We start from the raw sequence: 25,917 nt of genomic DNA on the forward strand, positions 1-25,917 counted from the left end.
ACGCGGTCGAGGCCGTCAAACTCACGAGCCGGTGAACCTCTTTCTAGGAGACAGCCAGATAAAGGAGGTCCAGAAAATGCGAGTCCTCGGACTGTGGCTGCAAAGCAACAAACGAGTAGACCACACCATTAAAACTCTTAGGACTACGGTGAAACAGATCTCCCGTATGATCCGTAGAGTAACTTATCACCGAAAAGGTTTCAAGGAAACAGAGATGATCCGGCTCGTTCAGGCTTTTGTGCTAAGTCGTCTCACATATAGCCTCCCTTTCCAGGACCCCACGAAAACAGCACTAAAGGCCCTAGATGCGTTGATTAAAATGTCGTACAAAGCGGCTCTCGGCCTACCACAGGGAACCTCTACTGAACGCCTGCTGGTCCTCGGGATTCACAATAACTACGAGGAGCTACGGGCAGCGACGCTCATATCTCAACGGGAGCGGCTTAGCTTAACCTCCTCTGGCAGAAAATTACTTTGCCGCGTGGGTTACCCTACTCGTCCACAGTATGCAGGAGAAGAACTCGAATCTCTGTCCAGAGTCCTTCGTGAAAAGATCATAGTAGCCCCAATGCCTAAGAATATGAGTCCAAAATACCACCGAGGATGTAGAAGTGCTTGAGCTCGAAAGTTAATGCAGCAATTCGGTGGAAACCCGGATACAGTCTACACAGATGTCGCTCGATGTGGTGCTTACAAATACGCCCTCGCAGTGGTAGGAGCGGCCGCAAATCAAGGGCTTGTGACTTGCGCCACGGCTAGAGTTGTATCTGCGAATACCGCAGAAGCTTCAGCCATCGCGCTAGCTATTAAAACTAAGGATGCTCTGGGACAATTGTCGATAACTCTTACAGATTCCCAAGTCCTTGACATCCTTGAGCACCAGTGGCGCGAGCGAGGAAAGTACAGTCCACCACACTCTGACCTATCCAGGCAGGACTCTTATGACTGGCGTCGAATACAGACGCACACATTTCCAAACCTTTATTTGAAAAATGCCATTCACCCAACGCTGTACAGCGTTCGCTGTCCTTGGTGCGGAGGCCGGCCAACTCTCGCCCACATTACGTGGGACTGCCAGAACAGGCCACCCAAAATTAATACACCAAAAATAGCCGGCAAACTTTCCGGAAGGGAGCAGTGGGAGACTTGGCTCGCCAGCGAGGATCGGGAGATGCAACTAGCGCTCCTCGACCAAGCACGGCGGACCGCTCAAGCCAGTGGGACCCTGGACTAGAGGCTCCACCCACTCGCTTTCTGCATTTCTTTTTTTATTTCAAATAAACGTTATGATATATATATCCCACAACAGCAACCAGCTACAGACCTATAGCACTCGCAAATTGTCTTGCAAAGTCTTATGAAGCAATCATAAACATAAGATTGACATACGTCCTTGAAACTGAGAACCTGCTAGATAACCATCAGTGTGGGTACAAGAAAGGTTGCTCCACAACAGATCACCTAGTCTGGCTAGAACACAAGAAACGTGCAGCCTTTATGCACAATCAATACTGTCTCGCTGTTTTCTTTGACCTAGAAAAGGCGTACGACACAACCTGGAGGTTTGGTATTCTAAGGGACTTAGGGGATTTAGGGATCCGTGGTAGAATGCTGAAATGTTTTGCCGATTTCATGTCTGACTGAACATTTCAAGTTTGCTTAGGAATGATGCTGTCACACGTATTCATCCAGGAAAATGGTGTGCCGCCACAGGGATGTGTATTAAGCACAACACTGTTTGTGGGGAAAATGAATTCAGTCAGAAATGCAATTCCATCCTTTGTAATGCACTCATTATATGTTGATGATCTACAAATCGCGTGTTGTGCATCGAACTTGGCAACCTGCAAACGGCAAATTCAAATTACTTTAAAGAAACTCGTGCAGTGGGCATCTGAAAATGGTTTTCGCTTCTCAACAGAAAAAACTATTAGTGTTGTCTTTTCACAAAAAAAGAGGCTTACAACCAGATCCCATCCTTAAGCTACAGGAAACCACACTGCTGGTAAAACAAAAACGCAAGTTTCTGGGTGTTCTGTTTCATAAACGGTTGAACTTTCTCGCGCACATAAATAGCTTTAAAATTAATGCGAACAATGCACTTAACATCCTCAAAGTCCTGTCCCGGAAGCGCTGGGGCTCTGACCGTAAATGCCTGCTGCACATCTACCGCACTTTGGTGCACAGCATATTAGACTGGTAATATCATATATGGTTCAGCCAGACAGTCTTAAGTCTGACGACTTGATGCAGTTCATAACCTAGGACTACGACTAGCAAGTGGTGCTTGCAGAACATTGCTTGTACAGGGCTTACAAGTCGAGTGTAATGAGCCTCCTTTACAGCATCCCAGAGTGCTACTAAATTTTTCCTACATACTCAGAATCCCTTCCTCACCAACTACAACATATACTACAACATCGTCACACAGTGCAACTCACGATTACACTACACAAATAAACCAAACATGATTAGACCTCTTCTATGATATGAGGAATACTGTCATGATTACGACATTCCTGATGAACTCCTTCTGATTGCTAAACAGCCACAACGACTACCCCCGTGGGGCAAATTCATGCATTTGTGTGATTGAGCATTGGTATACCTCTAAAGAAAAATTACACCCTGCATGAACACATCATACAAGAATTCCACGCTCTTCAAGACAAATATCTAAATTACATGGAATATTATACTGATGGCTCTAAAACAAAAGAATATGTGGGCGCAGGGGCCGTGACAGAAAACTGGGAAAGAAGTATTCGATTGCCACAACATGCCTCTGTCTACACAGCTGAAGTCTACACAATATGGACTGTGGTTAAAAAGATTGTTGCTGAAAAACACGAAAACACAATCATATACACTGATTCATTAAGCACGCTGAATGCACTTCACATGAAATCTGCATGTGAACCCCTGATAAGCGATATTTTAAACATGGTAACATCAAACAAATACGGAAGATCAATTAGGTTTTGCTGGGTACCAAGCCATGTTGGTATACCGGGTAACGAAGCAGCAGATAGATGTGCATCAATGGCAGTGCACAAATACATAACAAACACAGCACTTCCATATAAGGATAGCATCACTGCAATTAGAAAGGCCTTGATGTCAATATGACAACAAGAATGGGACCATTGTATAAGCAACAAGCTACATCTTACTAAACCCATCGTGCACTCACCAGCAACGGTTCTATGAGGTGATCCTGTGTCGACTTCGGATTGGACACACATCTAACACACCATTTTCTCCTCCAAAAATAAACGCCGCCCACTTGTGAAAAATGCAATGAACCTCTTACAGTAATATATATCCCTATAACATGTCCACGCTTTGAAACACAGAGACGGTAGCTTTTACACAACCTATATAATTTACATATACCTTTACACCCTGCCCTATTCGTGGCAGATGACCCGCTAGTGCTATTTACTAACTTGTTTGACTTTTTAGAGACTACTGCTTATTCATATCAACTACAATGCAAGGCAGGTTTACCTGCTTTAACGTTGTGCTGCGTCGCGGACTTGTGACTAGCGCAGCATGGCCTCTGTAGCCTTTGCGCCATTAAACCTCGACCAACCGACCAACTGGATGAGGATGACACAACAGTGCTGTGTACAAGGCTTGAGGAACGATGAGGTCAAGTTTACGATTGTGAAAACACAACCACTAGCAGCTCATGCACCAATGCAAATGGATGCATCATTGCATGTGACTCTTGGTGTTTGAATCCATCCACTGGGAGAGCAGTTGGCACTGATTTTGCAAGTGGAAATGAAAGCATGTCTCGCTTTAGGGCATGGAAGACATGCTGTGCTCTCTATGGCATGTAAGGCAAGTCACAAATATGCACACACCCTACCTGCTTTAGCAACTGAGCATGTGTTGGTGGGCTAGTTGGTTAAGCATGATTACAAAAACGGCGCCGAATAAAACAACACACGAAGAAGGGAAGAAGAAATAGCGCCTACGTGCTGTCTCGTGTTTCCCTTCTTCGTGTGTTGTTTTATTCGGCGCCGTTTTTGTAATCTGCTTTAGCAGTCATTCAGTTTATTCAGTTTATTATGTTGGCAAGAAAATACTACTCTGGAAATTCACAAGTGCTTTATGGGCTGCAGTCAGTCTTGGTGTACTTTCATGTGACCGTGTAGTGCCATCCTGCTGCGTTTCTGTTCTCCATGTGCCATCTGGCAAGGCAGCTTAGTATGTGAAGGTGTCAAGGACAGACCCACAGCTTAGCTTTGTGATTGCTGAGACTAGTTGTCAACTTATGCACTTTATAAGGGGAAGTTGGTTAGAGATTGCTGCAATGAACTATAGTGTCAGAAACATGGAAGAAGGAACAAAATGATTGTTGAAATCATGACTGAACATTTATTAGGAAAATGTGGTTTAAACCTAATAAAGCAGATATATAGTGAAAACCTGAACGGTATTGAATATGAAACAAAATTATTGTATGAGCGAAGCAAAAAGTCTGCAGATTGGAAAGCAGCAAAAGAGCAGTACCACACACATATGAGACATTAAATATATGAAACATCAAATCCCACCTGCGGCAAGTTGTTTTTTCATCCACTTTAATTTCCATTAATTCATCATTTCTTTATTTCATTTATTAAGCACAAGTAATTTCCCCTATGTTGTCCTTGGTGTCATTGTTTGTTGGCTTCTTATGATATGATTAAATAATGCGGTGGTTTGTGCTTGTGTTGCTTCACTTATTATAAAATTTATAATATTGGATCAGTGTGACAGCTGCAAACCTCACCCTGTCGATGCGTGTGGCGCGGGGGTTTATTTTTGCTTGATCATTCTCTATGAGATGTCACTTTCTGCATACCTGGTGTTGATTGCTGATTGGTGTTGATTGATGGCAGGCTTGCTTCCACTCGTTGTTTTGCAGAGTTCCTGATTTGCCAACAGATGCCTGTTGGTGCAGTAAGGGTTAACCATTAAAGTATTGCTGACAGGGAATGAAGGCTCTACAACACTTAAAGATGCTTAACTGCTTCAGTATTTCTCTCAGGCTCATATACCAGTGATGGGTCACTGAATGCACAAAACCCCCATGTCTACTGTGTCATATGAACAAGTAGGTTCTGCCAGGTGCAGTGCCTACTTTACAAACACTAACATAGCTGTGTTGCAACTTTGGTGTCCAGGTTCTGCAGGTGGAGCAGCAAAGTGGCGAGCACTGGGAGCTGACCACAGAGGGAACTGAGGTGTGCCAGCAGGGAAGCCCCGAGGGTCGCCTGGTGCGCCAGCTAGTGCCTGAGGGCGTGCCGCGGGCATCCCTAGGGCAGGGCAGCCAGCTTGGCCTCAGCAAGGCCTTAGCCCTGGGCTGGGTGCATCTGGACAAGGAGCGAGGCATGGTACGCCCATCCTGTCCACAGCCACCACCAGACGTGGTGCAGGCCAGCCTCTGCCAGGTTCGTGACGGCCAGGCCCACCTGTTGGATGATGCCCAGCGGCAAGAGCTCAAACGCCGAAAGCTGCTGCGCCAGCTGTAAGTTCACTGATAACTTTGAAGTCTTGTGCCTCTGAGCTCTGTAGCCGTGAATAGTTCAGTCCCATCAAGGTCCTTTCCAGTTGTTTTACATCTTTATATGGGCCAGGCTTTCCGTTACATCCAAATTCACTTTTGGTTTCTCTGTGTGATCACATGCCTGCTTGACAAGGTCAAATTTCTTATCCTGACAACACAGCCACCACCAGCGCATGACGAACATAAACTGATGCATTGTGATTCTGACATCAGAAGACATGGTTCTAAAGAAAAAAGGCGGAATGAGACATTTCTGGCCAAAGGCAGAACAAAATGGCAAAAGGCAACCTTTCTGCTCTCGCCCACATTATTTTGAACAGCAGGTCAGATAGTACAAATAGCCAGAATGGCACTAGGCATAGTGCTCTGGGCCTTGTCCAGATGGCACTATCAGGTCTCCTAATGGCATATAAGGGATGGTATTCACAGCACCTAGCCTTAGCTATCGTGATTCTCAATCTGAAGGTCTATGTTGAAAGTAAACTTGAAGTTAGTGGTTTTACCATTAGTGATTTACCGAAGGCCTTGAAATACCTAACCCCCTGCAACGTCATTGAGGTATACATTGAAGGGTTTCCAACATTTGTACTAGTCGATACAGGTGCAGCAATCACGGCGTTGGTGTTAAGCGCAGGACTTTGCTGACGGATAGGAAAAGTAACGACATCGCTTTCTGGACTGTATTTGAGTACTGTAAGCACACAGCCTGTTGAACCTTTGGGAGCCTGCATTGCACGTGTTGTCATTGAGGAGTCACTTCATGTCATTGAATTCATTGTACTGCCATCCTGCTCCCACGATGTCATCCTAGGCTAGGATTTCCATTTGTCCAACAATGCCATCATTGACTGTGCCCGCGCCCAGGTGGAGTTGTCTTTTCTTTCCGATGCATCCATGGACGAAGATCCTCTGATGGCTACGAAAAATCTTGTTGCCGAAGTTACTGATATCCCTCCTAAATCAGTCGCCGTCATCTCCGTATCCTGTGCATGTGATGCAACCACGCTATTCATGCCGTGTGGCTTCTTCGCTTGTCTCTGTTCCATTTCGTTGCCCTTTGCTATCATCGCCCTCAGTGCTGGCCGTGGTGTCACGTGTGTATGCAATATGTCTTTCCGCCTGATTACTTTGCATCATGGTTACGCTCAAGCAGTGAATGCTCAATGCTCTTCGATGCTCGCGACAACGCAGATTTGATGTCCCTTGCTGCGTTCAACAGTGCAACTTGACTGCCGTTGGAGTGCTTCCATCTGTCAATTTCCGGTGATCTTACAACCACGCAACGAATTCAGCTTGTCCGCCTGCTACACGAATTAACCGCCTCTTTTGACTGCTATCAACGTTCTCTTGGTCACACCACTACTGTGTTGCACTGCATTGACACTGGTTTGCAAGGCCAACTGCGGCAGGGACCTTACTGTGTCTCAGCTTCTGAACGCCGTGTCATCAACGAACAAGTGAGCTATATGTTTCGGTGTGGCATGATTTAGCTGTCGCAACGCCTATGGGCATTGCCAATTATCCTCGTAAAGAAAAAAGATGGTTCTATTACTTCTGCACTGATTACAGACATTGTAACAAAATTTTGCGTGAAGATGTACAGTAATCTCTCATAACGAAATTGCTTTACTTGAAATATTGCTTTATTCAAAATTTCTTCTGGTCCCCACCCAAATGCATGCATTTAAGTTGCATTACTCGTAGTGCACGAAAAGCTTCACCTGTTTAGAGCGAAGTGACGAGCGGAGGCATTGCTGCCACCGAGTAACAGCGACCCTTTTGCGCATGCAGTGTCATATTAATACCGTTGACGAATTAGTCTCATGCAGGCACAGAACAGGCCACAAAAGTACCAAACCCATGACTGATGACTGTCTAGTAACGGGTACCAAGTGAGTGCCGAGTGCTCCCAGCTGTTTACTGTGAAGCGAACGAAAGCTGTCAAATTCTATGGTGCAGCGCGCCCAAACTGTTTATCTCTGTCGCAATCACATTGCTGGTGTCCCCCTTGATAGACTCCACACGAAAATAAAGTTTTCCTGACACTTTGGGATGCCAGAAAACCATGATCTCTTGGATGCCTAAAAGTGGCCAAAAGACAGCGGGCAGACTTGCGCCATAGCATTCCATGAGGCGTGCTCGATGAGCAAAGTCTTACCACTCTAAAGAGTACTTCTGGCGCTGAAATTTGTCATGTAATTCTAAGTGCTTAAGCGATTACAAGCTGTAAGCAATTGTAACTATGTAAGCAATTATAATTATAAGCAATTAAAAGTGCCATGTTCGATGGCACGTTAAAAAATCGGGAAGACGACTTTGGGTAAGTCAGTCTAAAAATTTGCTCACTGCTTGCCATAATCGGCCTGCATCGCAATAAAACACCACCTGTAGCTTTGTTGCACTTTGACGGGGCACATTGACTGATAACTTGCCGAAAATGGCGATTTGCTCAAGCTGGTTGTGCTCCATTCGCACCATCTGACTGTAGACAAACAGTCTAAATGCGTAGTAGAATCATTGAATTTTGTTCCTAGACATTTGTCAATGGCACGGATGCGACGGTGCGCAAACACCGACACTTGAACCGTAGAACTAGCACAGTGTCATCGACAACGGGCGCCGAAAAGCTCTCGTTTTGCAAACTTCACGGCTGCACATCTCTGGAAAAAATTGCCCAGTGATAAGGCAGAGCTCCTACTGCAAAAGCGTTCAGTTTGCATGATCGCGTTGTGTACCGACAATGAGCGGCTAATAATTTTTTGAGCACAACAAACGCAACCTCACACTCGAGCCACAACATTTGCAGCACTTCCCAGTGCGATACTTTCGTAGTCTTCCATGACCTCCGCACCCCCCTATAAAAGCGGCTACTGCCTTCCCCTCCTCATTCGTTCTGCAGTCACCTAGCCGTTTGGACGTCAGTCACTCCTCTCACTCACCTTCATGTCAACTCCTCACCTCCTCGCTGCCAGTTTCGACGTTTCTGCTCCTTCAAATCTGCCCTCTTCCGGCCCGCCCCCCTGTGCACAATCTTCTACCAACGGGTGCCCTTCCGCAGTTCCTGCTTCTTGGTCTCCACAGCTCCGATCGCCTTTCTTCTGCTACATGGTAAGCCGAGGCCAAGCCCGCCATTGCAACCATTGCCATCACCAGCATGCACTGACGAGAAAGGCGAGATGCCCTGACGACATTTTGAAGCTTCTGCCGTCTGCGTTGCCCGCCGCGTTCACTCATTTTGGCGTCGATGGTGCGTGCATTTGGATCTGTGCTGCAGGCCATGTGATTGTGTGTTATTCAGAGTGCTTTGCGTGTGCTTTTGTAGTCTACAGGGATAAATGGCTCCGGCAGTCTCCGTGCGAAAGTGTATGACTTTCAAGCTGAAAGTTCTGCTGATAAAAAAATTGAAAAAGGCGGTGACGATGACTGTACTTGCAGGGATCTGTGCCACACTGTTCATAAAATTACTGGCCAAGAGGTAGAAGGTGACTTCGAGACATTTGCATCGACTGATGCTGCTGCTCCTATAGTCGCCTCAGTGACAGATGCGGAGATAGTTGACACTTGATGACCCTGATGAGGACCCTGATGAAGAGCCATGTAAAGTGCCAACTGTGGTGCAGATGCGCTAGTACCTACGCCTGCTGCAAAATAAGGTTGAATTTCAAGAGCCAGATGCTGGGGCTGTCGGGCCGTAATGGTGGCAGCTTGATGTGTTGGAACGCAGCCACCGTAGCACCACCAGGTCAGGCGACGTCCTGGGCGTCATCACCGGCAGGAAGAGCAGTATAGCCGGCAGGATCTATGCCGGACGGTTGGAGCTGCGTGTTTTTTACCGGGAGCTAACTTCCCCTCCTTGATGGGCGCTGCACGTGGGCCGAGTTGTGGCCTGCGGCCCAGGCCTGAAGCAAGGGGCACTACAAATACATGCGTGGTGACCACGGCTTCTTGCAATGCTTGGTCAAATAAGAGCAGTGGTTGCTCGCACCTGGTAAGAACTTGAAACAGCCAAAGGTCACTGCCTTTTTTGCACCTGAATGAAGTTTTGCTTCACTGAATACATTACTGCTGTAGTGCAATTAAATACATACTGTTACGCAATTAAAGTTTGCCTGCTTTGGCTTTTCTCGAGTGGTCGCTTATATTGAATTACCGCTTACAACGAATCTTTTCGCTGTCCCACTGACTTCATTATGATGAGGAATAACTATATCCCCTACTACGCATAGACAATGCTCTTGACTGTTTGCAAGGGGCTGAGTTCTTTTTATTTTTGAACTTGAGGTGCAGATATTGGCAACAACCCATGGCAGAGGCTGACCGCTCAAAGACCGCCTTCGTCACACCAGACAGATTATACGAATTTAATGCTATCCCACTCAGTCTATGTTATGCCCGCTACTTTCGAGCGTATGATGGACAGTATCAAGTGGCACACATGTTTGTGCTACGTAGATGATGTCATTGTCTTCTCACCTGATTTCCCAACTTCCAATGACTAAGAGAGGTATTAAGCCGTCTTACTAAGGCTGGTCTCCAGCTTAACATAAAAAAATGCATCTTTGCTACTCGCAAGCATACCATCTTAGGCCACTTATCATCTTAAGACATGTGCAGTTTCGTTGGCCTTTGCTCCTATTTTCGCTGCATTGTGAAAAACTTTGCTGTGATCATTGCTCCTTTGACTCCACTGCTGGCTAGAGACATCACCCTATCCGCCTGGTCGAAAGCATAGAATGACCTCGTTCACGACCCTATGCTGTCTGCTCACCTCTGCTCCTATTCTGTGACATTTTGACCCCACTGTTCCAGTTGGAGTCGGCCTTAGGGTGGTTGTTACCAAACGCAAACATGGCATTTGGTAACAATGTCATTGCTTATGCTAGTCATACGCTCACATAGTCGGAGCTAAACTACTCTGTTACAAAAAAAGAGTGTTTAGCCATACTCTGGGCCCTTATGGAACTTCGACCTTATATATGCGGCTGCCCATTTGGTGTAGTGATGAACCACCACATGCTGTGCTGGCTCTCCTCATTGATAGACCCCTCTGGGTGTGTCGCACGCTAGGCACTTCATTTGCAAGATTATGACGTCCTGGTTGTGTACCACTCTGGACACAAGCACACCAATGCCGACACTCTCTCCCTCTCGCCAATTTCATCTGACGTAGACAGTCTTTGCCCACTCAACTTTGTCCTGTCAGAACTTGCATTCGATGACATTAACTCTGAGCTGAGCAAAGACTCATGGATTTCTTCGCTTCGGAATTTCTCGTTGATTCTGCAACTGTTCCAGCATCTAGGACTCTGCGGCGGCTGGCGCATCACTTTGTTATTTAAGACCAACTCCTCTACAGTTTCAACTATCTCCCTGAAGGTCAGCAGTGGCTCCTAGTAATACTGCGCCATCTTCGTGCTGATATAATCACATCGTTTCACACTGATCCCCAATGTGCACACGGTGGTGTGTTAAAGACCTACACCTGTCTTCGGCTTCGGTATTACTGGCCTGGCATGTACAAATTCAGTTTGCAAGTACATCCACTGCTGCCTCAACTGTCAGTGCCAAAAGTCGGTGCCTAACTCGGCTGCTGCACCTTTACGGTCCGCTTCCTTATACTGCTGCACTCCCGTCTGCAACTACCCAAGACGTTGCATCATTCATATGGTGGAATTTTGTTATTCTTCCTCGGAGCCCTTCAGAAACTTCTTAGTGATCGAGGCTGTGCGTTTCTATCTGAAGTCACGAAGTCGCTTCTGAAGGAGTGTCACATCATCCACAGGACCACAGTGCTTACCATCCACAAACGAACGGGTTGACGGAGCGTTTCAACCGTACTTTCGGTGACATGCTCGCCATGTACGTCGCGTCCGACCATTCCAACTGGGACGCTGTGCTTCCGTTCATCACATTCGCCTATAATACTGCCACTCAAGCCACCACTGGCTTTTCTCCGTTTTTCTTACTATACAGCCGCGATCCTTCCTGCACCATCTATGCGATTCTACCCTACCAGCCTGGTTCATTGGTATGTGTTCCTGTATCTCAAGCTGCACAGCATGCTGAAGATTGCAGAGAATTCGCCCGTTGCCTTACCACTGCAGACCAGACACACCAGAAGCATCGTTGTGGTGGCTCTGAGCCCGCAAGCTTCCCTTCCAATTATTTGGTTTGGCTGTGGGTCCTACCTTTAGCTCCCCGGTCTTTTCTCTAAGTTGCTCCCAAGATATCATGGCCTTTACCGTGTGTTCGCACAATTTTCTCCTGCGAACTATGTCGTAGAGCCTGTGTCGCTGTATTCTGACTAACACCACCACCACTGTGAAACTGTTCACGTAGATTGGCTCAAGCCCTTCTACGAGCCCTCTATGTTACCATATGCTTAAATCAGCAGGATGGTGTCTTTTTCTTCGGCGGACATATGTAATGAAGTGCTGCGAGTTAGCCAGCCGCATCTCGAGCATATTATATATAATGAAGAGAAAGTGATGGTCCGTCAGGCACATTGCGAGCACTTTACACACGGTGGTGGTTCTGACTGCTCGCAGAGTTCTGACTGCTGCACCAAGTTCGACCTCTCGCTCCTTGTGTACCTTGTCAATAAACACCTTGACAGTATATTTTATTTTAACTTTTTTTTTAATTTGCAGTAAGAAATAAACCAGGTAGGCATTATATTTTTTACATAATCTTCTGAACTAGAAATGAATCTTTCCCACTAGACCTGTACTTTTTTTAATGCCGTTATGGTAAAAAGAAGTGGGCTGTGTCGGCAGCCAGTGAAACACTTAGTCCTCCACTGCATAGTCATCTAATCGTTGTCCTCCCAGAACTTCCTTGAGGGTCCAAAAGAGGTAAAAGTCCCAGGACAACAAGTCAGCGCTATAGGTAGGGTGTTCCAGTGGTGCTAAACCTTAATTTTGCACATGTGACAGCTGCAGTGTGGGATCTGCTGTTGTCATGGAGAAGAATTGCCTAACATATTAGTTGATCATGCCTTTTGCAGTGAATAGCAAGCTGTTTACTCAAGAAGTCAACACTACATATAAAGTAGCAAGTACGAGAATACATGTGGAAAGGTCCATTCACTGGAGGAAAATTTATAAGATATTTTTCTGAAAAACTGTCCTCAGACTTAGTTTCTCATGTAGGAAAAATAATAGACATGGGTGGGGTGTTTGAATATCTACAGAAGCCAGTTATATCAAAGCAAAGGACCATCCCTGAGGCTAAATGCACTTTGATTTCATCACCTCTGTAGCTGCTTGAAAATCATTCAGCAATAAAGAATATCATTTTTTTAGTTGTGCTTTGTAACATTTCTGTTGCAAGTGAGACACTGTGCTTGCACGAAGATGTTCTTTTAAACACGTTTATTTCTGAATTGTTTATTTGACCCTGAGAAATAAAACTGAATGCTTCTTACTTCTTATTGCCCACTTTAGTGTGAGGCTTTTGGTATTGCTGCGAGGAAATGCCTGAAGTAGAATGCTTCCAGCCGGGGAATAACAGATGTGGCAACAAAGTACTCATTCACAGGAACTTCAACGAGAATTGGTTGTTTCTTAGAGTAAACATAAAGACTTCTTCATGCCAAGAACATACAGGGAAATTTGGATTTGTGTATAGTACATGTGAGTCCTCTTTACTTCCAGACTGGAGTCCTTAAGTATTAAGTAAATTATGTTATTGGTGCATTCACTGAGCTCAACAATATTTTTGTCCTTGCATGTGTAAGGGCATTTGACTTCAAGTAGTGCCAACTCTGATTCCTGACATACAATGCCATCAGGTGTACAGCACAACCACGGCTGCTCGAGCATCACTACCAGCTCACAAGTACGGACTTCAGTGCACATCTTTTTTACGAATGACTTCACTGCTTCAGTTTTCATAGGCTGTGGCAGAGGACTACAATTTATTGTCCTTCAAAAACCTTTCGGCCACCGTGGCGGGATCCCATCTGGATTTTAGTACAGTGTGTGGCCAGCTGCTGGCAGATATGTGAATGGTCCGCATGCTTCTCCAATAATTCAAATCCCTTCCTGCCCCCCTTGTCTTTGCTTCAGTATGAAGTATCTCGTCTAGAGTGGCCACACTCTTTGACATGTAAAACTCCATTTCAAGGTCTGTGTTCGTCCAAGGGTCAATTCATCGATGAAGTACTGAGGTGCGTATGTTTCCCTCTACAACTGGTGCTGTGTGCAGGGCTCCTTTATCTTCTACTTCTGCTAAAACTTGGGGGGAAAGCTATTAGCCAGTTGCAGTGAGAAGTGAGCAGTCTTCTCCCAAAAGGCCATCACGCAGAGTGGCTACGAAGAAGAATGGCAGATTGGGCAAGCTGGTGGTTTTCCATAAGGTTTAAAAAACAGCGCTAAATTTCGCATCGAGCATGCGTGCACGCTTGATGTATGGCTTTAAAAAGCCATAAAGTTTTTTCCAATAAAACGCAGTTGTAAGTCAGCGCCGTGTGTGTCCCATCCTCTATTCTGTCTGTCCCATCCTCTATTCTGTAGCGCTGTTTTTTAAACAATATAGAGTGGCTACTGCGGTCACATCTTGGACAGGAGGGGCTGCAGGTGACAGTGCAACCAACTCTTCTACTTGCTTACCATAGAAGCTCTCCAGGCACGCTCTCTTTTGATAAATCCCGAGCCTTTCTACAGGTTGCTTGGCCTACTTCCTCAGGTAATTTGTCCGTGAAATGCGTACTTTATGTTGACATACGCACCACAATAGCAATGTGCTTGCAGCATCCACCCTATCCTACTTTGCAAGTATATTTTCCATCTTCTAGCAAGAAATTGGGGACCTGTGGAAAAAGCCCATAAAATGTGGCTTGTTAAGTTGCATTTTAGCAAGCTTGTATCGTCAACTTTGGTTCGTTAGCCTCCATCACAATGAATAAACATTTTTGCAAATTTTACATTTTGTAAATTTGCCATGCAATTAATTTGTAGACTAGAGCCAGTGTTCTAGCAAGCTGCCAAGGAATACGAAAATAATTACAAAACGACACTGCATTTGCTATTCAGACTCGGGGCACTACAACAGGTGATGCAACATGCGCTTTTATTCTGCGTTTTGGTGTGACGGTGATACTAGTAAAAATGGCGATGATAATAAAAATAACATAATATAAAGGCAATATGCTCTTGGCTAACCAGGGAGGTAAATTTTTCAACTATGGCCTCTTCTGATATCTCACTTGCGTGCTCCCATGAAATCATCGAAGTGCTCTGCTTGTTTAATGAGCACGGTAAAATCCATGCTGTGCAAACAGTGGTAAGACGCAAGCATAAAATGATACCCCCTAATTATTGCTGGAGTTCTACATGTGCTATTTTTCTTAAGCTCATCATGCTGGTTTGCAAGCTTTACTATCATTGGCTTTTCACGTGGCTGCACCTGTATGAACCATCTGCAGGCGCGACAGCACTCCCTCAACCTACTATAAATATACACGGCATGTAAACGAAACAAGTGTGTGCATAAAGAATGTTGGTTCACGAGTCAACAAATGAAGCCATTAGCAGCTTTGGCGTCATAATGAAATCAGCTTGCTTAGGATGAGCTCCACATGGTAGGCAAGCTTGTTGATGCTCGTCTGCGGCAAACGCTTGACGCGTGGCGACAATGCTGTCCCAGACAGACGTGACTTCGGACACATGTCCATTATTGTACAGTGCGATTCCGTTGCGCACACTGTCACCACAGAAGTAACTATCTGGGACACACATACACGGCAAATCGCACGCATGTACTTCAGCCGTGCTTGCAGTGAATGCAGGAATCTCCAGCATGAGGCCCACCTGCAGTTCCGACGGCTGCCACTACGCGGCTTTTAGTGGCGCCCTTATAGGCACTGCGCATGGCAAATAAGTATTTTTTTGCATGGTCTATGGGCACCCCTTTTCCAGTAGCAGATGGCTTTGTTTGAGAGTATCTGCTGCAGCTGTTGAAGGCAGACGAGGGCTACTGCCAGTTTACCTACTGATAACAAGTGCACTTTTGGCCATGCACTTGGTTTTTGCTAGAGATCAGTGAATGGAAGTGGGGGGGGGGCTAATACCCACCGATTAGGTGCTTTGTGATGCCATGTTTCCACAATAGAAGTAGCACAGACCCACATTTGACGAGCCTGCAGAGGGCACTGGATATAAGCATAGCAGGGATTGTTGGGGTGGGCTGTGCTGTATGCAGGGTGGTCAAGAGCTACCAGCTGCGGCGGGGCGAGCACTTCACCACCCAACTGAGCAAGCCAGAGACAGACCTGACAGCTGAGCTGCTGGCCAGTGGTGAGTGGCAGCAACGACCCTTCAAGGCGTACAACTTTGCCGCCCTGGGGCAGCCAACTGACGGTGGACACCTGCACCCACTGCTTCAGGTTGGCATCTTCAGGTGGTCCTGCCTTACTGCAGTATTCTGCAGAAACACATGACCTGCCACCATACTGATTTCAGCAGAAAAAGATTTTCTTTCTTTTTCTTTGGTTCACCCTAGTTTGCAGAAGGATCCCTGTAATGCTTCTTGACAAACTTAGGATAAAGTTGGTCAAAACACTTAGAGGCAAAATTGCAGCGCATTCTAAACATGTTGATGCTTAACAGACAGCATGATAGAATTGAAAAACAGGACACACATTGCAAACGACACACAAACTTCGAGAGAATGGATCCGTTAAAGTGACCCTGAAGCACTTTTTCTGGAAGTCGAGCAGTACATTTGAATTTAAAATATACTATATCAGAAATACTTTGCAGCAAAAAGTACTTCAGTGGGTTGAGCAGAAGCAGAGTCATTGGCAATCAAACGACGCCCTTGATCCCCCTTGTAGTGCTCCCACTCCTTCTTCAATGCCTTGCACTGCGAAGGCTATGGTGGAGCGGGCTTGATGCCCACTACGCTCTGCCTACCGAACGTCACTGTCGCAAGCAGTTCAAATTTGATTTTGGATGTTTACGTAGAGGTTACTATTTCCGATTTTGGTACCTAGGCTGTGTTAAATGCCGAACGCAGTTGTCCTGAGCAGGCTGCAGTGAGCTCAGTGAGCAGGCTTGTCACATTGCCCCGCAGCGGCCGCAGTATTTATGCTACGTAGCAGATGCAGTTACATACAACTGCAGTGCATATGTGCGGCGTTTGCTATGTACACAACAAGGCCAGAATACACGCCTGCACTCATGTGCTACAGTTCGGCCATGCCACGTGGTGCGAACTGGCGTTGTCCTGCACCAGCTTGACTGATGCATATTAGCCTCATCAAACTTGAGTATTTTAAAGTGATGTCAATGGCTCAATTGGAAACGATGTCCATCAAGGCGTCTAGCCAGGAGAAGCCAGGAGTAAGTGCACGTGTGCAAGTGTATGTGTGGTCTTACCTTAAGTTTTGCGTGGTTCAAGGCTAGTTGAGTGTTCAAAACTAATCAAAATTAGCGAGACTCAGCAGCTATGACACACATAGGCAGTGTAGCCAAAGTGTAATTCCTACGTGGGTGGCTGTGGCCGAGTGTGAGCAGACAATAATTTGCTTCTTCTGGAAGTACATAACTCTTTTGACATTAAAAAAGCATATCTTAGACTTAATTCAGCCTGTTAAATAGACTGTGTTAATAAACATAGACAGCAACTGTAGCAAGAAGTGCATTGATCAAAACACCCCTCTTGATTGATATCAGCTATCAGCCAATAGCAGCCGCCTATGGGAATCCTGCATATGACGACACATGCAAGCCACCGGCAGCATCGAAACGGGTGAGGTGAAGACCTCGTTTGAAAAGAGAGTGTTTGAGAAAAAGGTGACTGCACTCTGCCTGTGAGCTCCATGTGCTGCACGCAACAGCTGCAAAATTTGGCTGAGGTGTTCACAGCAGCGTGTGCTATACATGGACTGTGTTTTTTCATAGAGCCCAAGAAGTGGCTCAGGACCCCTTTAAGCTTTTAAATTTATGTACAGTGGAATCTCGTTACTTCGAACTCCAAGGGGACCTGAAATTTATTTGAATAAAATGGAGGTTGAACTAAATTTAGTTCCCGATCAATTGTGCAGCACAGCATACAAAGCCAAAACCTGCGATTTCTACAATTCAGGCATAAATAAGATGGTACACCGCATGCAAAAATGCATTGATCACAACGACGATTATGTCAAAAAATAGGAGAAAGTCTAAGCTTTTCAAAAATGCATTATTCACTGTCAATAAACATGTTCTTCATTGTGAAAAGTCATTGGGAACCTTATTATATTGCTACGGAACAGCCGCCACAGTGTGGATGCACTGAGGAGATGGAAGACGATGTGGGCCCACTTGATATAGCGTCACCATTTTGGCCTTCCGTTAGCGTCCCTGTAAATAAAGTGTATATAGCATTGGGCTTCAGCTTAATGTAACATTAATTTGGTGGAGGTGGACGTTCCCCGTACCCGTCATGGAGCTTCGCAGCAGTCGCAACGCCGACAGTGCAACTGTCGGCGTTGTCGGCAGTTGTCGGCCGACAACTGCCGACAACTGTCGGCACTTCATCTACACAACCGTCTCCGCCTGCAGCCCCGACCTACGTCGCCGTTTTCCCCCCTCGGGATCCTGGTGTTTTCAACGGAGTCAGCAGTTCTGATGCTGACGACTGGCTCCGCTTATATGAACGTGTCAGCACCAGTCACAGGTGGGATCCAACTATTATGCTTGCGAACTTTCTTTTTTACCTCGACGGAGCTCCACTTGCATGGTTCCAGACTCACAAAGAGGAGCTCTCGAGCTGGGATCTCTTCAAAGAGAAGCTCCGCGACCTTTTTGGCAGTCCGTTCGGTCGCCAAGTCAATGCCAAGAAAGCCCTCTCCACACGTGTACAGACGTCGACCGAGTCCTACGTGTCGTACATTCTCGACGTCTTGGCCCTTTGTGCCAAGGCTGACCCGACCATGTCTGAGGACGATAAGGTTAATCATGTCCTCAAAGGCATTGCTGACGACGCCTTCAATTTACTGGTGTTTACGAACATCACCAGTATCGATACGATCCTTAAGGAGTGCCGCCGTCTCGAGCATGCTAAAAGCTGCTGGGTATCCCAGCACATCACGCGACTTCCCAACACAGCTGCTACGTCATCCTGTGAGGACCTCTTCCACCAGCCGTCGCGATGTGACAACTTGACCCACATCATTCGCCGTGAGGTTGAAGTAGCGCAACCGGCGGCCCCTTCATTCCCGTCACCTGATCATTCTCCGGTGACAATCTTCTTGATCCAGGCCGTCGTCCGTCAAGAGTTGTCCAACGTCGGCCTGCACTCCATTCGTTCCGTAAGCTCAGAACCTCTCTCCCCACGCACGGCCCCACCGCGCCCTTCTTACTCTTATAGGCAGCGCAACCCCTCTGAATGGCGAACCGTGGATGACAAGCCGATCTGTTTTAACTGCCCACGCATTGGACATGTCACTCGCCACTGCCGCAGCCGCTGGACTTCTCCGACATGCTATTCTCCTAATTACCACCCTCGCCCCTCTAGCACATCCTTTTCCTTCGCCCCTTCTATGCCCGCTCCATCATCTGACCCTGCGACACCTTTGACAAGACCCCTCTACTCCCGCTCGCCTTCTCCCTCCCGTCGTCAATCTCGTTCGCCCCCGTCTCGCCGTGCTCCTTCTCCGGCCTACTCGCCGCACCCCCGACCGGAAAACTAGACAGTGCATCTTCTGGAGGTGAAGCTGCAATGACGACATTAGCACGAAATCCTCGCTTCACATCTCTTATGAATAATGCAAGGATATTACAAGATATAACAGAAGGCATAACGGAATAGAAAATAAAAATGCATGAAAGCAAAAAATGGGGAAATTGAAAAATAAATACTGTATATAAAAACACATATCTAGTACAAATAAACAAGCATGAACATCAAAAATTTAATAAATAATCTTTTAATGAGTTCTATAATGAAATTAAATGAATGAAGTAATGAAATTAATGAAACTGGTACATAAGAAGCCGATCAATGAGTTAGCGGTAAGAGGGAAAATAGAGGAATTCCAAATCAAGCTACAGAACAGGTACTTGGCTTTAACTCAGGAAGAGGACCTTAGTGTTGAAGATATGAACAACAATCTTATGGGCACCATTAAGGAGTGTGCAACGGAAGTCGGTGGTAACTCCGTTAGACAGGATGCCAGTGAGCTATCACAGGAGACGAAAAATTTGATCAAGAAATGCCAATGTATTAAAGCCTCTAACCCTATAGCTAGAATAGAACTGGCAGAACTTTCCAAGTTAATCAGCAAGCGTAAGACAGCTGACATAAGGAAGTATAATATGGATAGAATTGAACTTGCTCTCAGGAATGGAGGCAGCCTAAAAGCAGTGAAGAAGAAAGTAGGAATAGGTAGGAATCACATGTATGCATTAAGAAACAAAGCTGCCAATATCATTACTAATATGGATGAGATAGTTGAAGTGGCTGAGGAGTATTATAGAGATTTATACAGTACCAGTGGCACCCACGACGATAAAGGAAGAGAGAATAGTCTAGAGGAATTTGAAATCCCGCGAGTAACGTTGGAAGAAGTAAAAAAAGCCTTGGGAGCTATGCAAAGGGGGAAGGCAGCTGGGGAGGATCAGGTAACAGCAGATTTGTTGAAGGATGGTGGGCAGGTTATTCTAGAAAAACTGGCCACCCTATATGCAATGCCTCATGAATTCGAGCGTACCGTAATCTTGGAACAACGCTAACATAATACTAATACATAAGAAGGGGGACACGAAAGGCTTGAAAAAAATTATAGACCGATCAGCTTACTGTCCGTTGCCTACAAAGTATTTACTAAGGTAATTGCAAATAGAATCAGGAACACCTTAGACTTCTGTCAATGAAAGGACCAGGCAGGATTCCGTTAGGGATACTCAACAATAGCCCATATTCACACTGTCAATCAGGTGATAGAGAAATGTGCGGAATATAACCAACCCCTATATATAGCTTTCATTGATTACAAGAAAGCGTTTGATTCACTTGAAACTTCAGCAGTCATGGAGGCATTACGGAATCACGGCATAGACGAGTCGTATGTAAAAATACTGAAAGATATCTATAGCGGCTCCACAGCCGCCATAGTCCTCCCTAAAGAAAGCAACAAAATCCCAATAAAGAAAGGTGTCAGGCAAGGGGATACGATCTCTCCAATGCTATTCACAGCGTGCTTACAGGAGGTATTCAGAGACCTGGATTGGGAAGAATTGGGGATAAGAGTTAATGGAGAATACCTTAGTGACTTGGGATTCGCTGATGATATTGCCTTGCTTAGTAACTCAGGGGACCAATTGCAATGCATGCTCACTGACCTGGAAAGGCAAAGCTGTAGGGTGGGTCTAAAAATTAATCTGCAGAAAACTGAAGTAATGTTTAACAGTCTTGGAAGAGAACAGCAGTTTACGATAGGTAGCGAGGCACTGGAAGTGGTAAGGGAGTAAATCTAATTAGGACAGGTAGTGACATCCGGATCATGAGACTGAAATAATCGGAAGATTAAGAATGGGCTGGGGTGCATTTGGCAGACATTCTCAGATCACGAACAGCAGGTTGCCATTATCCCTCAAGAGAAAAGTGTTTAACAGCTGTGTCTTACCAGCACTCATGTACGGGGTAGAAACCTGCATTAGTACAATCACTGATGAGTTGGGAAGAACGTTGGTGTCGTGCCTAAAGAGTAGTTTGTTCGCAAAAGAAGCATTATCAGCAAGCATCATATCTGAGATCGGCAACAGTTCTAGTTCGGCCCGTGCGCAATGAATGACGGCATCGTGGCGGGCGAGAGAGTCCCACCCCAGGATAACTTCGTCGGAGCACGAGGAAATCACAATAAATTCGACGGCGTATACGACGTCCTCGATGAGAACACGAGCGGTGCACGCCGCAGTCGGGTGAATACGCTGTGCGCCTGCTGTGCGGAGGACGAATCCAGCAATGGGCATCATAACCTTTCGAAGGAAGCGACAAAGCTTTGCGTCCATAACTGATACAGCAGCTCCGGTATCCACGAGGGCATATGTGCGCACACCGTCAACTAACATGTCTATCACATTGGTCGGGCTACGCTGAGGACTTCCGCATTTCGACGGTGTCGCAGCGCTTGCCTCATGGACGGCGACGATTAGTTTTCGTCATCCCGAGCTTCAGGATGAGGCCACATCGGTGATGAGGAGTGTCGGCGTGGCGAAGTTGAGCGGCGGCTGTTGGCGGACCGGCGGAATGGTGGTGATGCAGCCCGAGGTTCGTCGTCGTAATAGGGGCGCGGAGAACCCGCCATAGAACTTGGCACATATGGTGTAGTGCTAGGCGACTGCACGCGTCTACAGTGGCGTGCGACGTGGCCTGCATAGCCGCACGCAAAACATATCGTTCTATTGTTTGCTGTACGCCACCGAGTCGGTGCGGCAGGTCCCATCCATGTGGAAGGTCACGTTGGATGTGGCGGCTGGTGAAGTGATTGCATAGCAGGCTGTTGTCGGGGCATAGCGAGGACTTTGGCGTATGTGAGAGGTCCCCGTTGAGGGAGTTGTTGAGGCTGGGTGACGACTTCCGCGTAGCTGAGTGGCACAGCCGTCGGGATCATTTGGGGCCTGGCCATGACTTCAGCGTAGCTGTGAGGCGCAGCCGCAGAAACACGCTGGTGGTGCTCAGGCAAAACCTTGTGCAGTTCTTGCGCTATGGCGCGGCGAAGCGGAGGCAAAAAACTTGGCTAGGGCGCGTGTACCGACTGCAGCTGTGCAAAATCCATCAACGAGAGTTGCCGGGCAACTTCCTTGTGGACGAACGCCTTCATTTCTGCGAGCAATGCTGCCTGGTTGGACATGGTAGCCAAACCAGTGAGGTGTTCATCACGCGGTAGAGATCGATGGGTCAGTGACCGCTGCCTGCGGAGTTCTTCATAGCTCTGGCACAGTGTGACAATTTCAGCCACAGAGCGTGGACTTTTGGCCAGCAACATGTTAAAGGCGTCGTCTTCTACGCCCTTCAGGATGTTTCGGATTCGATCAGACTCCGCCATGGTCGAGTCGACTTTCCTGCATAGGTCCAGGACATCTTCGATATAACTGGTGAACGTTTCGCCCGGCTGTTGAGCTCATTCTCGCAAACGTTGCTTGGCACGCAGCTTGCGAACAGCAGGGCGACCAAATACATCGGTGAGGGAAGTCTTAAATTCCGACCATGTCTGGAACTCTGCTTGATGGTTGTTATACCACAGGCTGGCCACTCCAACGAGGTAGAACAGAACATGACTCGGTTTGGCCGCTTCGTCCCACTTGTTATGGTCACCTACCCTGTCGTCAGTGTCGTCCACTCCAGTGTAGATAGGAGGGTCGCGATGACGAGGCACCCCGGGACACGCAGTGGGTGCAGGAGGAGGCGTTTGCTAGGAGGCGTCTTGGGGCATGGTAGATGGTAGGGCACGGGACCGTAGTTCCACGATGATCGTCTGAGGGTACCCCGCACACTCCACCAATTCTAAAGGTGTTTATTTGGCAGAGCTCGGAGCAGTGCAACGTTGACGGGCAGGGCAGTCACAGCTTCCAAGCACGAGAGCCGTTGCTGAGCAGGAGCGCTCGACCCACTAGCGTTTAAAGCCAGTAGAGCTGAACCCACTAGCGTCTCTCTTTGCTACACTGGTCAAATAGGGAAGTAACATGATTAAGTGTCTATTACTTTGTCCAGATTCTATCTCAAATACATCTTTAACCCGATACGCTGACTGGGTGTCTAGATACCTGTATATAATCTACACAAGGTCCTTACAAGGACTAGTAATTCCGGATGACTGGCGCTGTGCAAAAATAATTCCAATACATAAATTTGATTCTAAAGCTGAACTAAAGAACTATCAACCAATATCGTTAACTTGCATAAGATGCAAAGTGATGGAACACATTATCTTTAATGCCATCATCTCACACTTAGCAAATAATAACCTCCTTTATGAAAAATAACACTGTTTCCAAACAGGACTTTCGACTGTCACGCAGCTTGCTGAAATTACTCATGACATTGCTAACACAATTAATGAGGGCAATCAAACAGACGCAATATTTTTAGACCTTTATAAGGCGTTTGGTGTTGTTCCTCACATGACCTTATAACGAAATTATTAGCATTTGGCATTGATTCTAACATAGTGTCACGGATTTCCTGCTATCTAAAGGACAGAAAACAATCTGTTAAAATAGGTGAATACATTTCACAAAACCTGGACCCCCATAGTTCAGTTCTTGCACCTCTATTGTTTCTCATTTACATAAATGATATTCATTACTGTGTCCCTTCATCTATGGAAATTCGGCTCTTTCCAGATGGTTGTGTCATGTACAAAAAAGTAAAAAAAACTTCAAGACCAAATTCTTTTTAATAACTCCCTAGTTTCAATTTATGCTTGGTGTATGACTTGGGCAATGCAGTTAAATACAAGCAAGACGCAAAGCATCACATTCACGAATAAGAAGCATCCTCTAAATTGCACATACATGATTGCCACACTCAATTAGCTATAAGGTTTGTTTTCCCAGATTATTCACGTCAAGCTAACGCTACTAACCTAATCAACTGAGCTAATTTACAAACGCTGTCACAACACCGAACCATATCAAGATTAAAGTTTTTGTACCTATTGTTTCGCAGTCATTTCAAAATCAGAAATTCATGATACTTACACCTTGCCTTCAAGTATTCATCAAGAACTAACCACAGTAAAATATTTCGACAACCAATCAACCGTGTAGATATCGGCAAGTACTCCCTGTTTCTAAGTGCCATTTATTTGTAGAATAAATTGCCAGAAGATGCGGTAGCGTGTATGTTTAATTAAGATTCGTTTAATTTCATTCAGAATGTGGGCTTTTTTGTTTAGTCATCTGCTGATTTTTTAATGTGAGAAAACTGCCTTTATTTTCTGTATTTTTGTTTTAAACACAATAATTCTTATAAACACTCCTGCATGGGCCCAAAAAGGGCCTGCAGTATGTTTAAATAAATAAATAAAGGGCTTGTGGGGATGCGCTACTCTCACGCGTCCCCTGATGTCGTCCTCGCATGGCTCCTGTAATCCGGCTTTGCCACATGGCTTTACGGCGGCAGTCGGTGTGGCTGCAGCCTAGTACGATAGATGGCGCTAGTATTGCGCTTCTAATGCCACATAACGGTGGTGTTACTTGGGCACAAAAGAGAGAGGATGGTTTCTCTTTGGCACGGGGTCGGCAAGTGGTGCGTACATTCTGCGCATGTGCCGATCAATGCTTCTGCGAGACCGTCTCACGAGGCCTAGAAGCGGGACACCGGAATGCATGAACATGATTGTTAGAACGCGCCACCGTTCGACACTCAAATGACCAAGTGCTGGTGTCCAGCATGGGGTGAACATATTCACTCGCTATCCGATCGCGGTGAGTTGGACTTTCTAGATTTGTCATGTGCCCGTCGGCATGTTCTGTGTATAGCAATTTGGCTGGCAGGCATTAGTGTATGAAAGGTGCAATAAATGCCCTTGTGATTGTTTGCACTATTGTGTTGTCGTTCCTTTGTCTCAAGAGCACCGGCTTCGCCATGTTGAATACTAGAAATATGGGATAATGATCAGCAATGTTCACATCAATTACTCCAGCATAGGGAGAAGGCAAGAAATTACAAAGTGCATGATCCGGCAATGAAGCACCACCAGAAAGAGGATATCTAGTGGGAGATTAGATATTCAATACCCTAGCCACTGAAGCCATGAGAAAATTCTGTGTACAGCCGAACCAGACTATATCGAACCCGTTTACATAGAATTATTCTATATATCGAACAATTTCTGGACACGGTATAGTTACAATGAGTATATATATAGCAAAAGATACGCTTACATCGAACAAAAAAAGCAGCGACTCCCGATATATCGAACGTCAAGCGGCAGAAAGTGCCCCCGGAAGTTGGCTTTCCCTCGCGGTGGTGGGAAAACACGGCGGCGCTGCTCCATCCAACCGCTCTCCCTACCGTGACCGCCCTGCCTCGGACGAGCCGTCGAAACCCTCTGCAAGAAATGATCCTGTGCCGCCCGCAGCGCTTGCTCAGACAGCCAATCAGAGGCTCTTGTGCCCTCGTCGTGCAAGATGGTGGAAGTGCGAGTTGTCTCGCTGCTTTTCTGGTTCATTGTGAGTGTGCCTTGTAGGCCTTCTCCCGCAGTGTTGCCGTGATGAAGCGGCAGAATTCGCCTTTCGTCGTGAAGCTCGAAATCATAAACAGGATCGAATGCGGTGAGAAGTCGGATGTCCCCGCAGCGTACAAGATTCCGAGGAGCACTCTCAGAATGATCTTGACAGGGGAGATTACGGCTAAAGCGG

General features: G+C 46.3%; 1 protein-coding gene across 1 annotated transcript in view; it reads left to right on the forward strand.

The window, feature by feature from the left end:
• The window catches only part of alpha-PheRS (phenylalanine--tRNA ligase alpha subunit), an 86,335-nt gene that overhangs the window by 19,543 nt on the left and 40,875 nt on the right, over positions 1 to 25,917 (forward strand). Inside the window, exons 2-3 of the mRNA XM_065437319.2 lie at positions 5,181 to 5,524; positions 15,767 to 15,950. Coding sequence (XP_065293391.1) covers positions 5,181 to 5,524; positions 15,767 to 15,950 — 528 coding nt within the window. The remainder of the gene's footprint in view (positions 1 to 5,180; positions 5,525 to 15,766; positions 15,951 to 25,917) is intronic.

Source organism: Dermacentor albipictus, chromosome 9, assembly GCF_038994185.2.
Source record: "Dermacentor albipictus isolate Rhodes 1998 colony chromosome 9, USDA_Dalb.pri_finalv2, whole genome shotgun sequence".
Lineage (NCBI taxonomy): Eukaryota > Metazoa > Arthropoda > Arachnida > Ixodida > Ixodidae > Dermacentor > Dermacentor albipictus.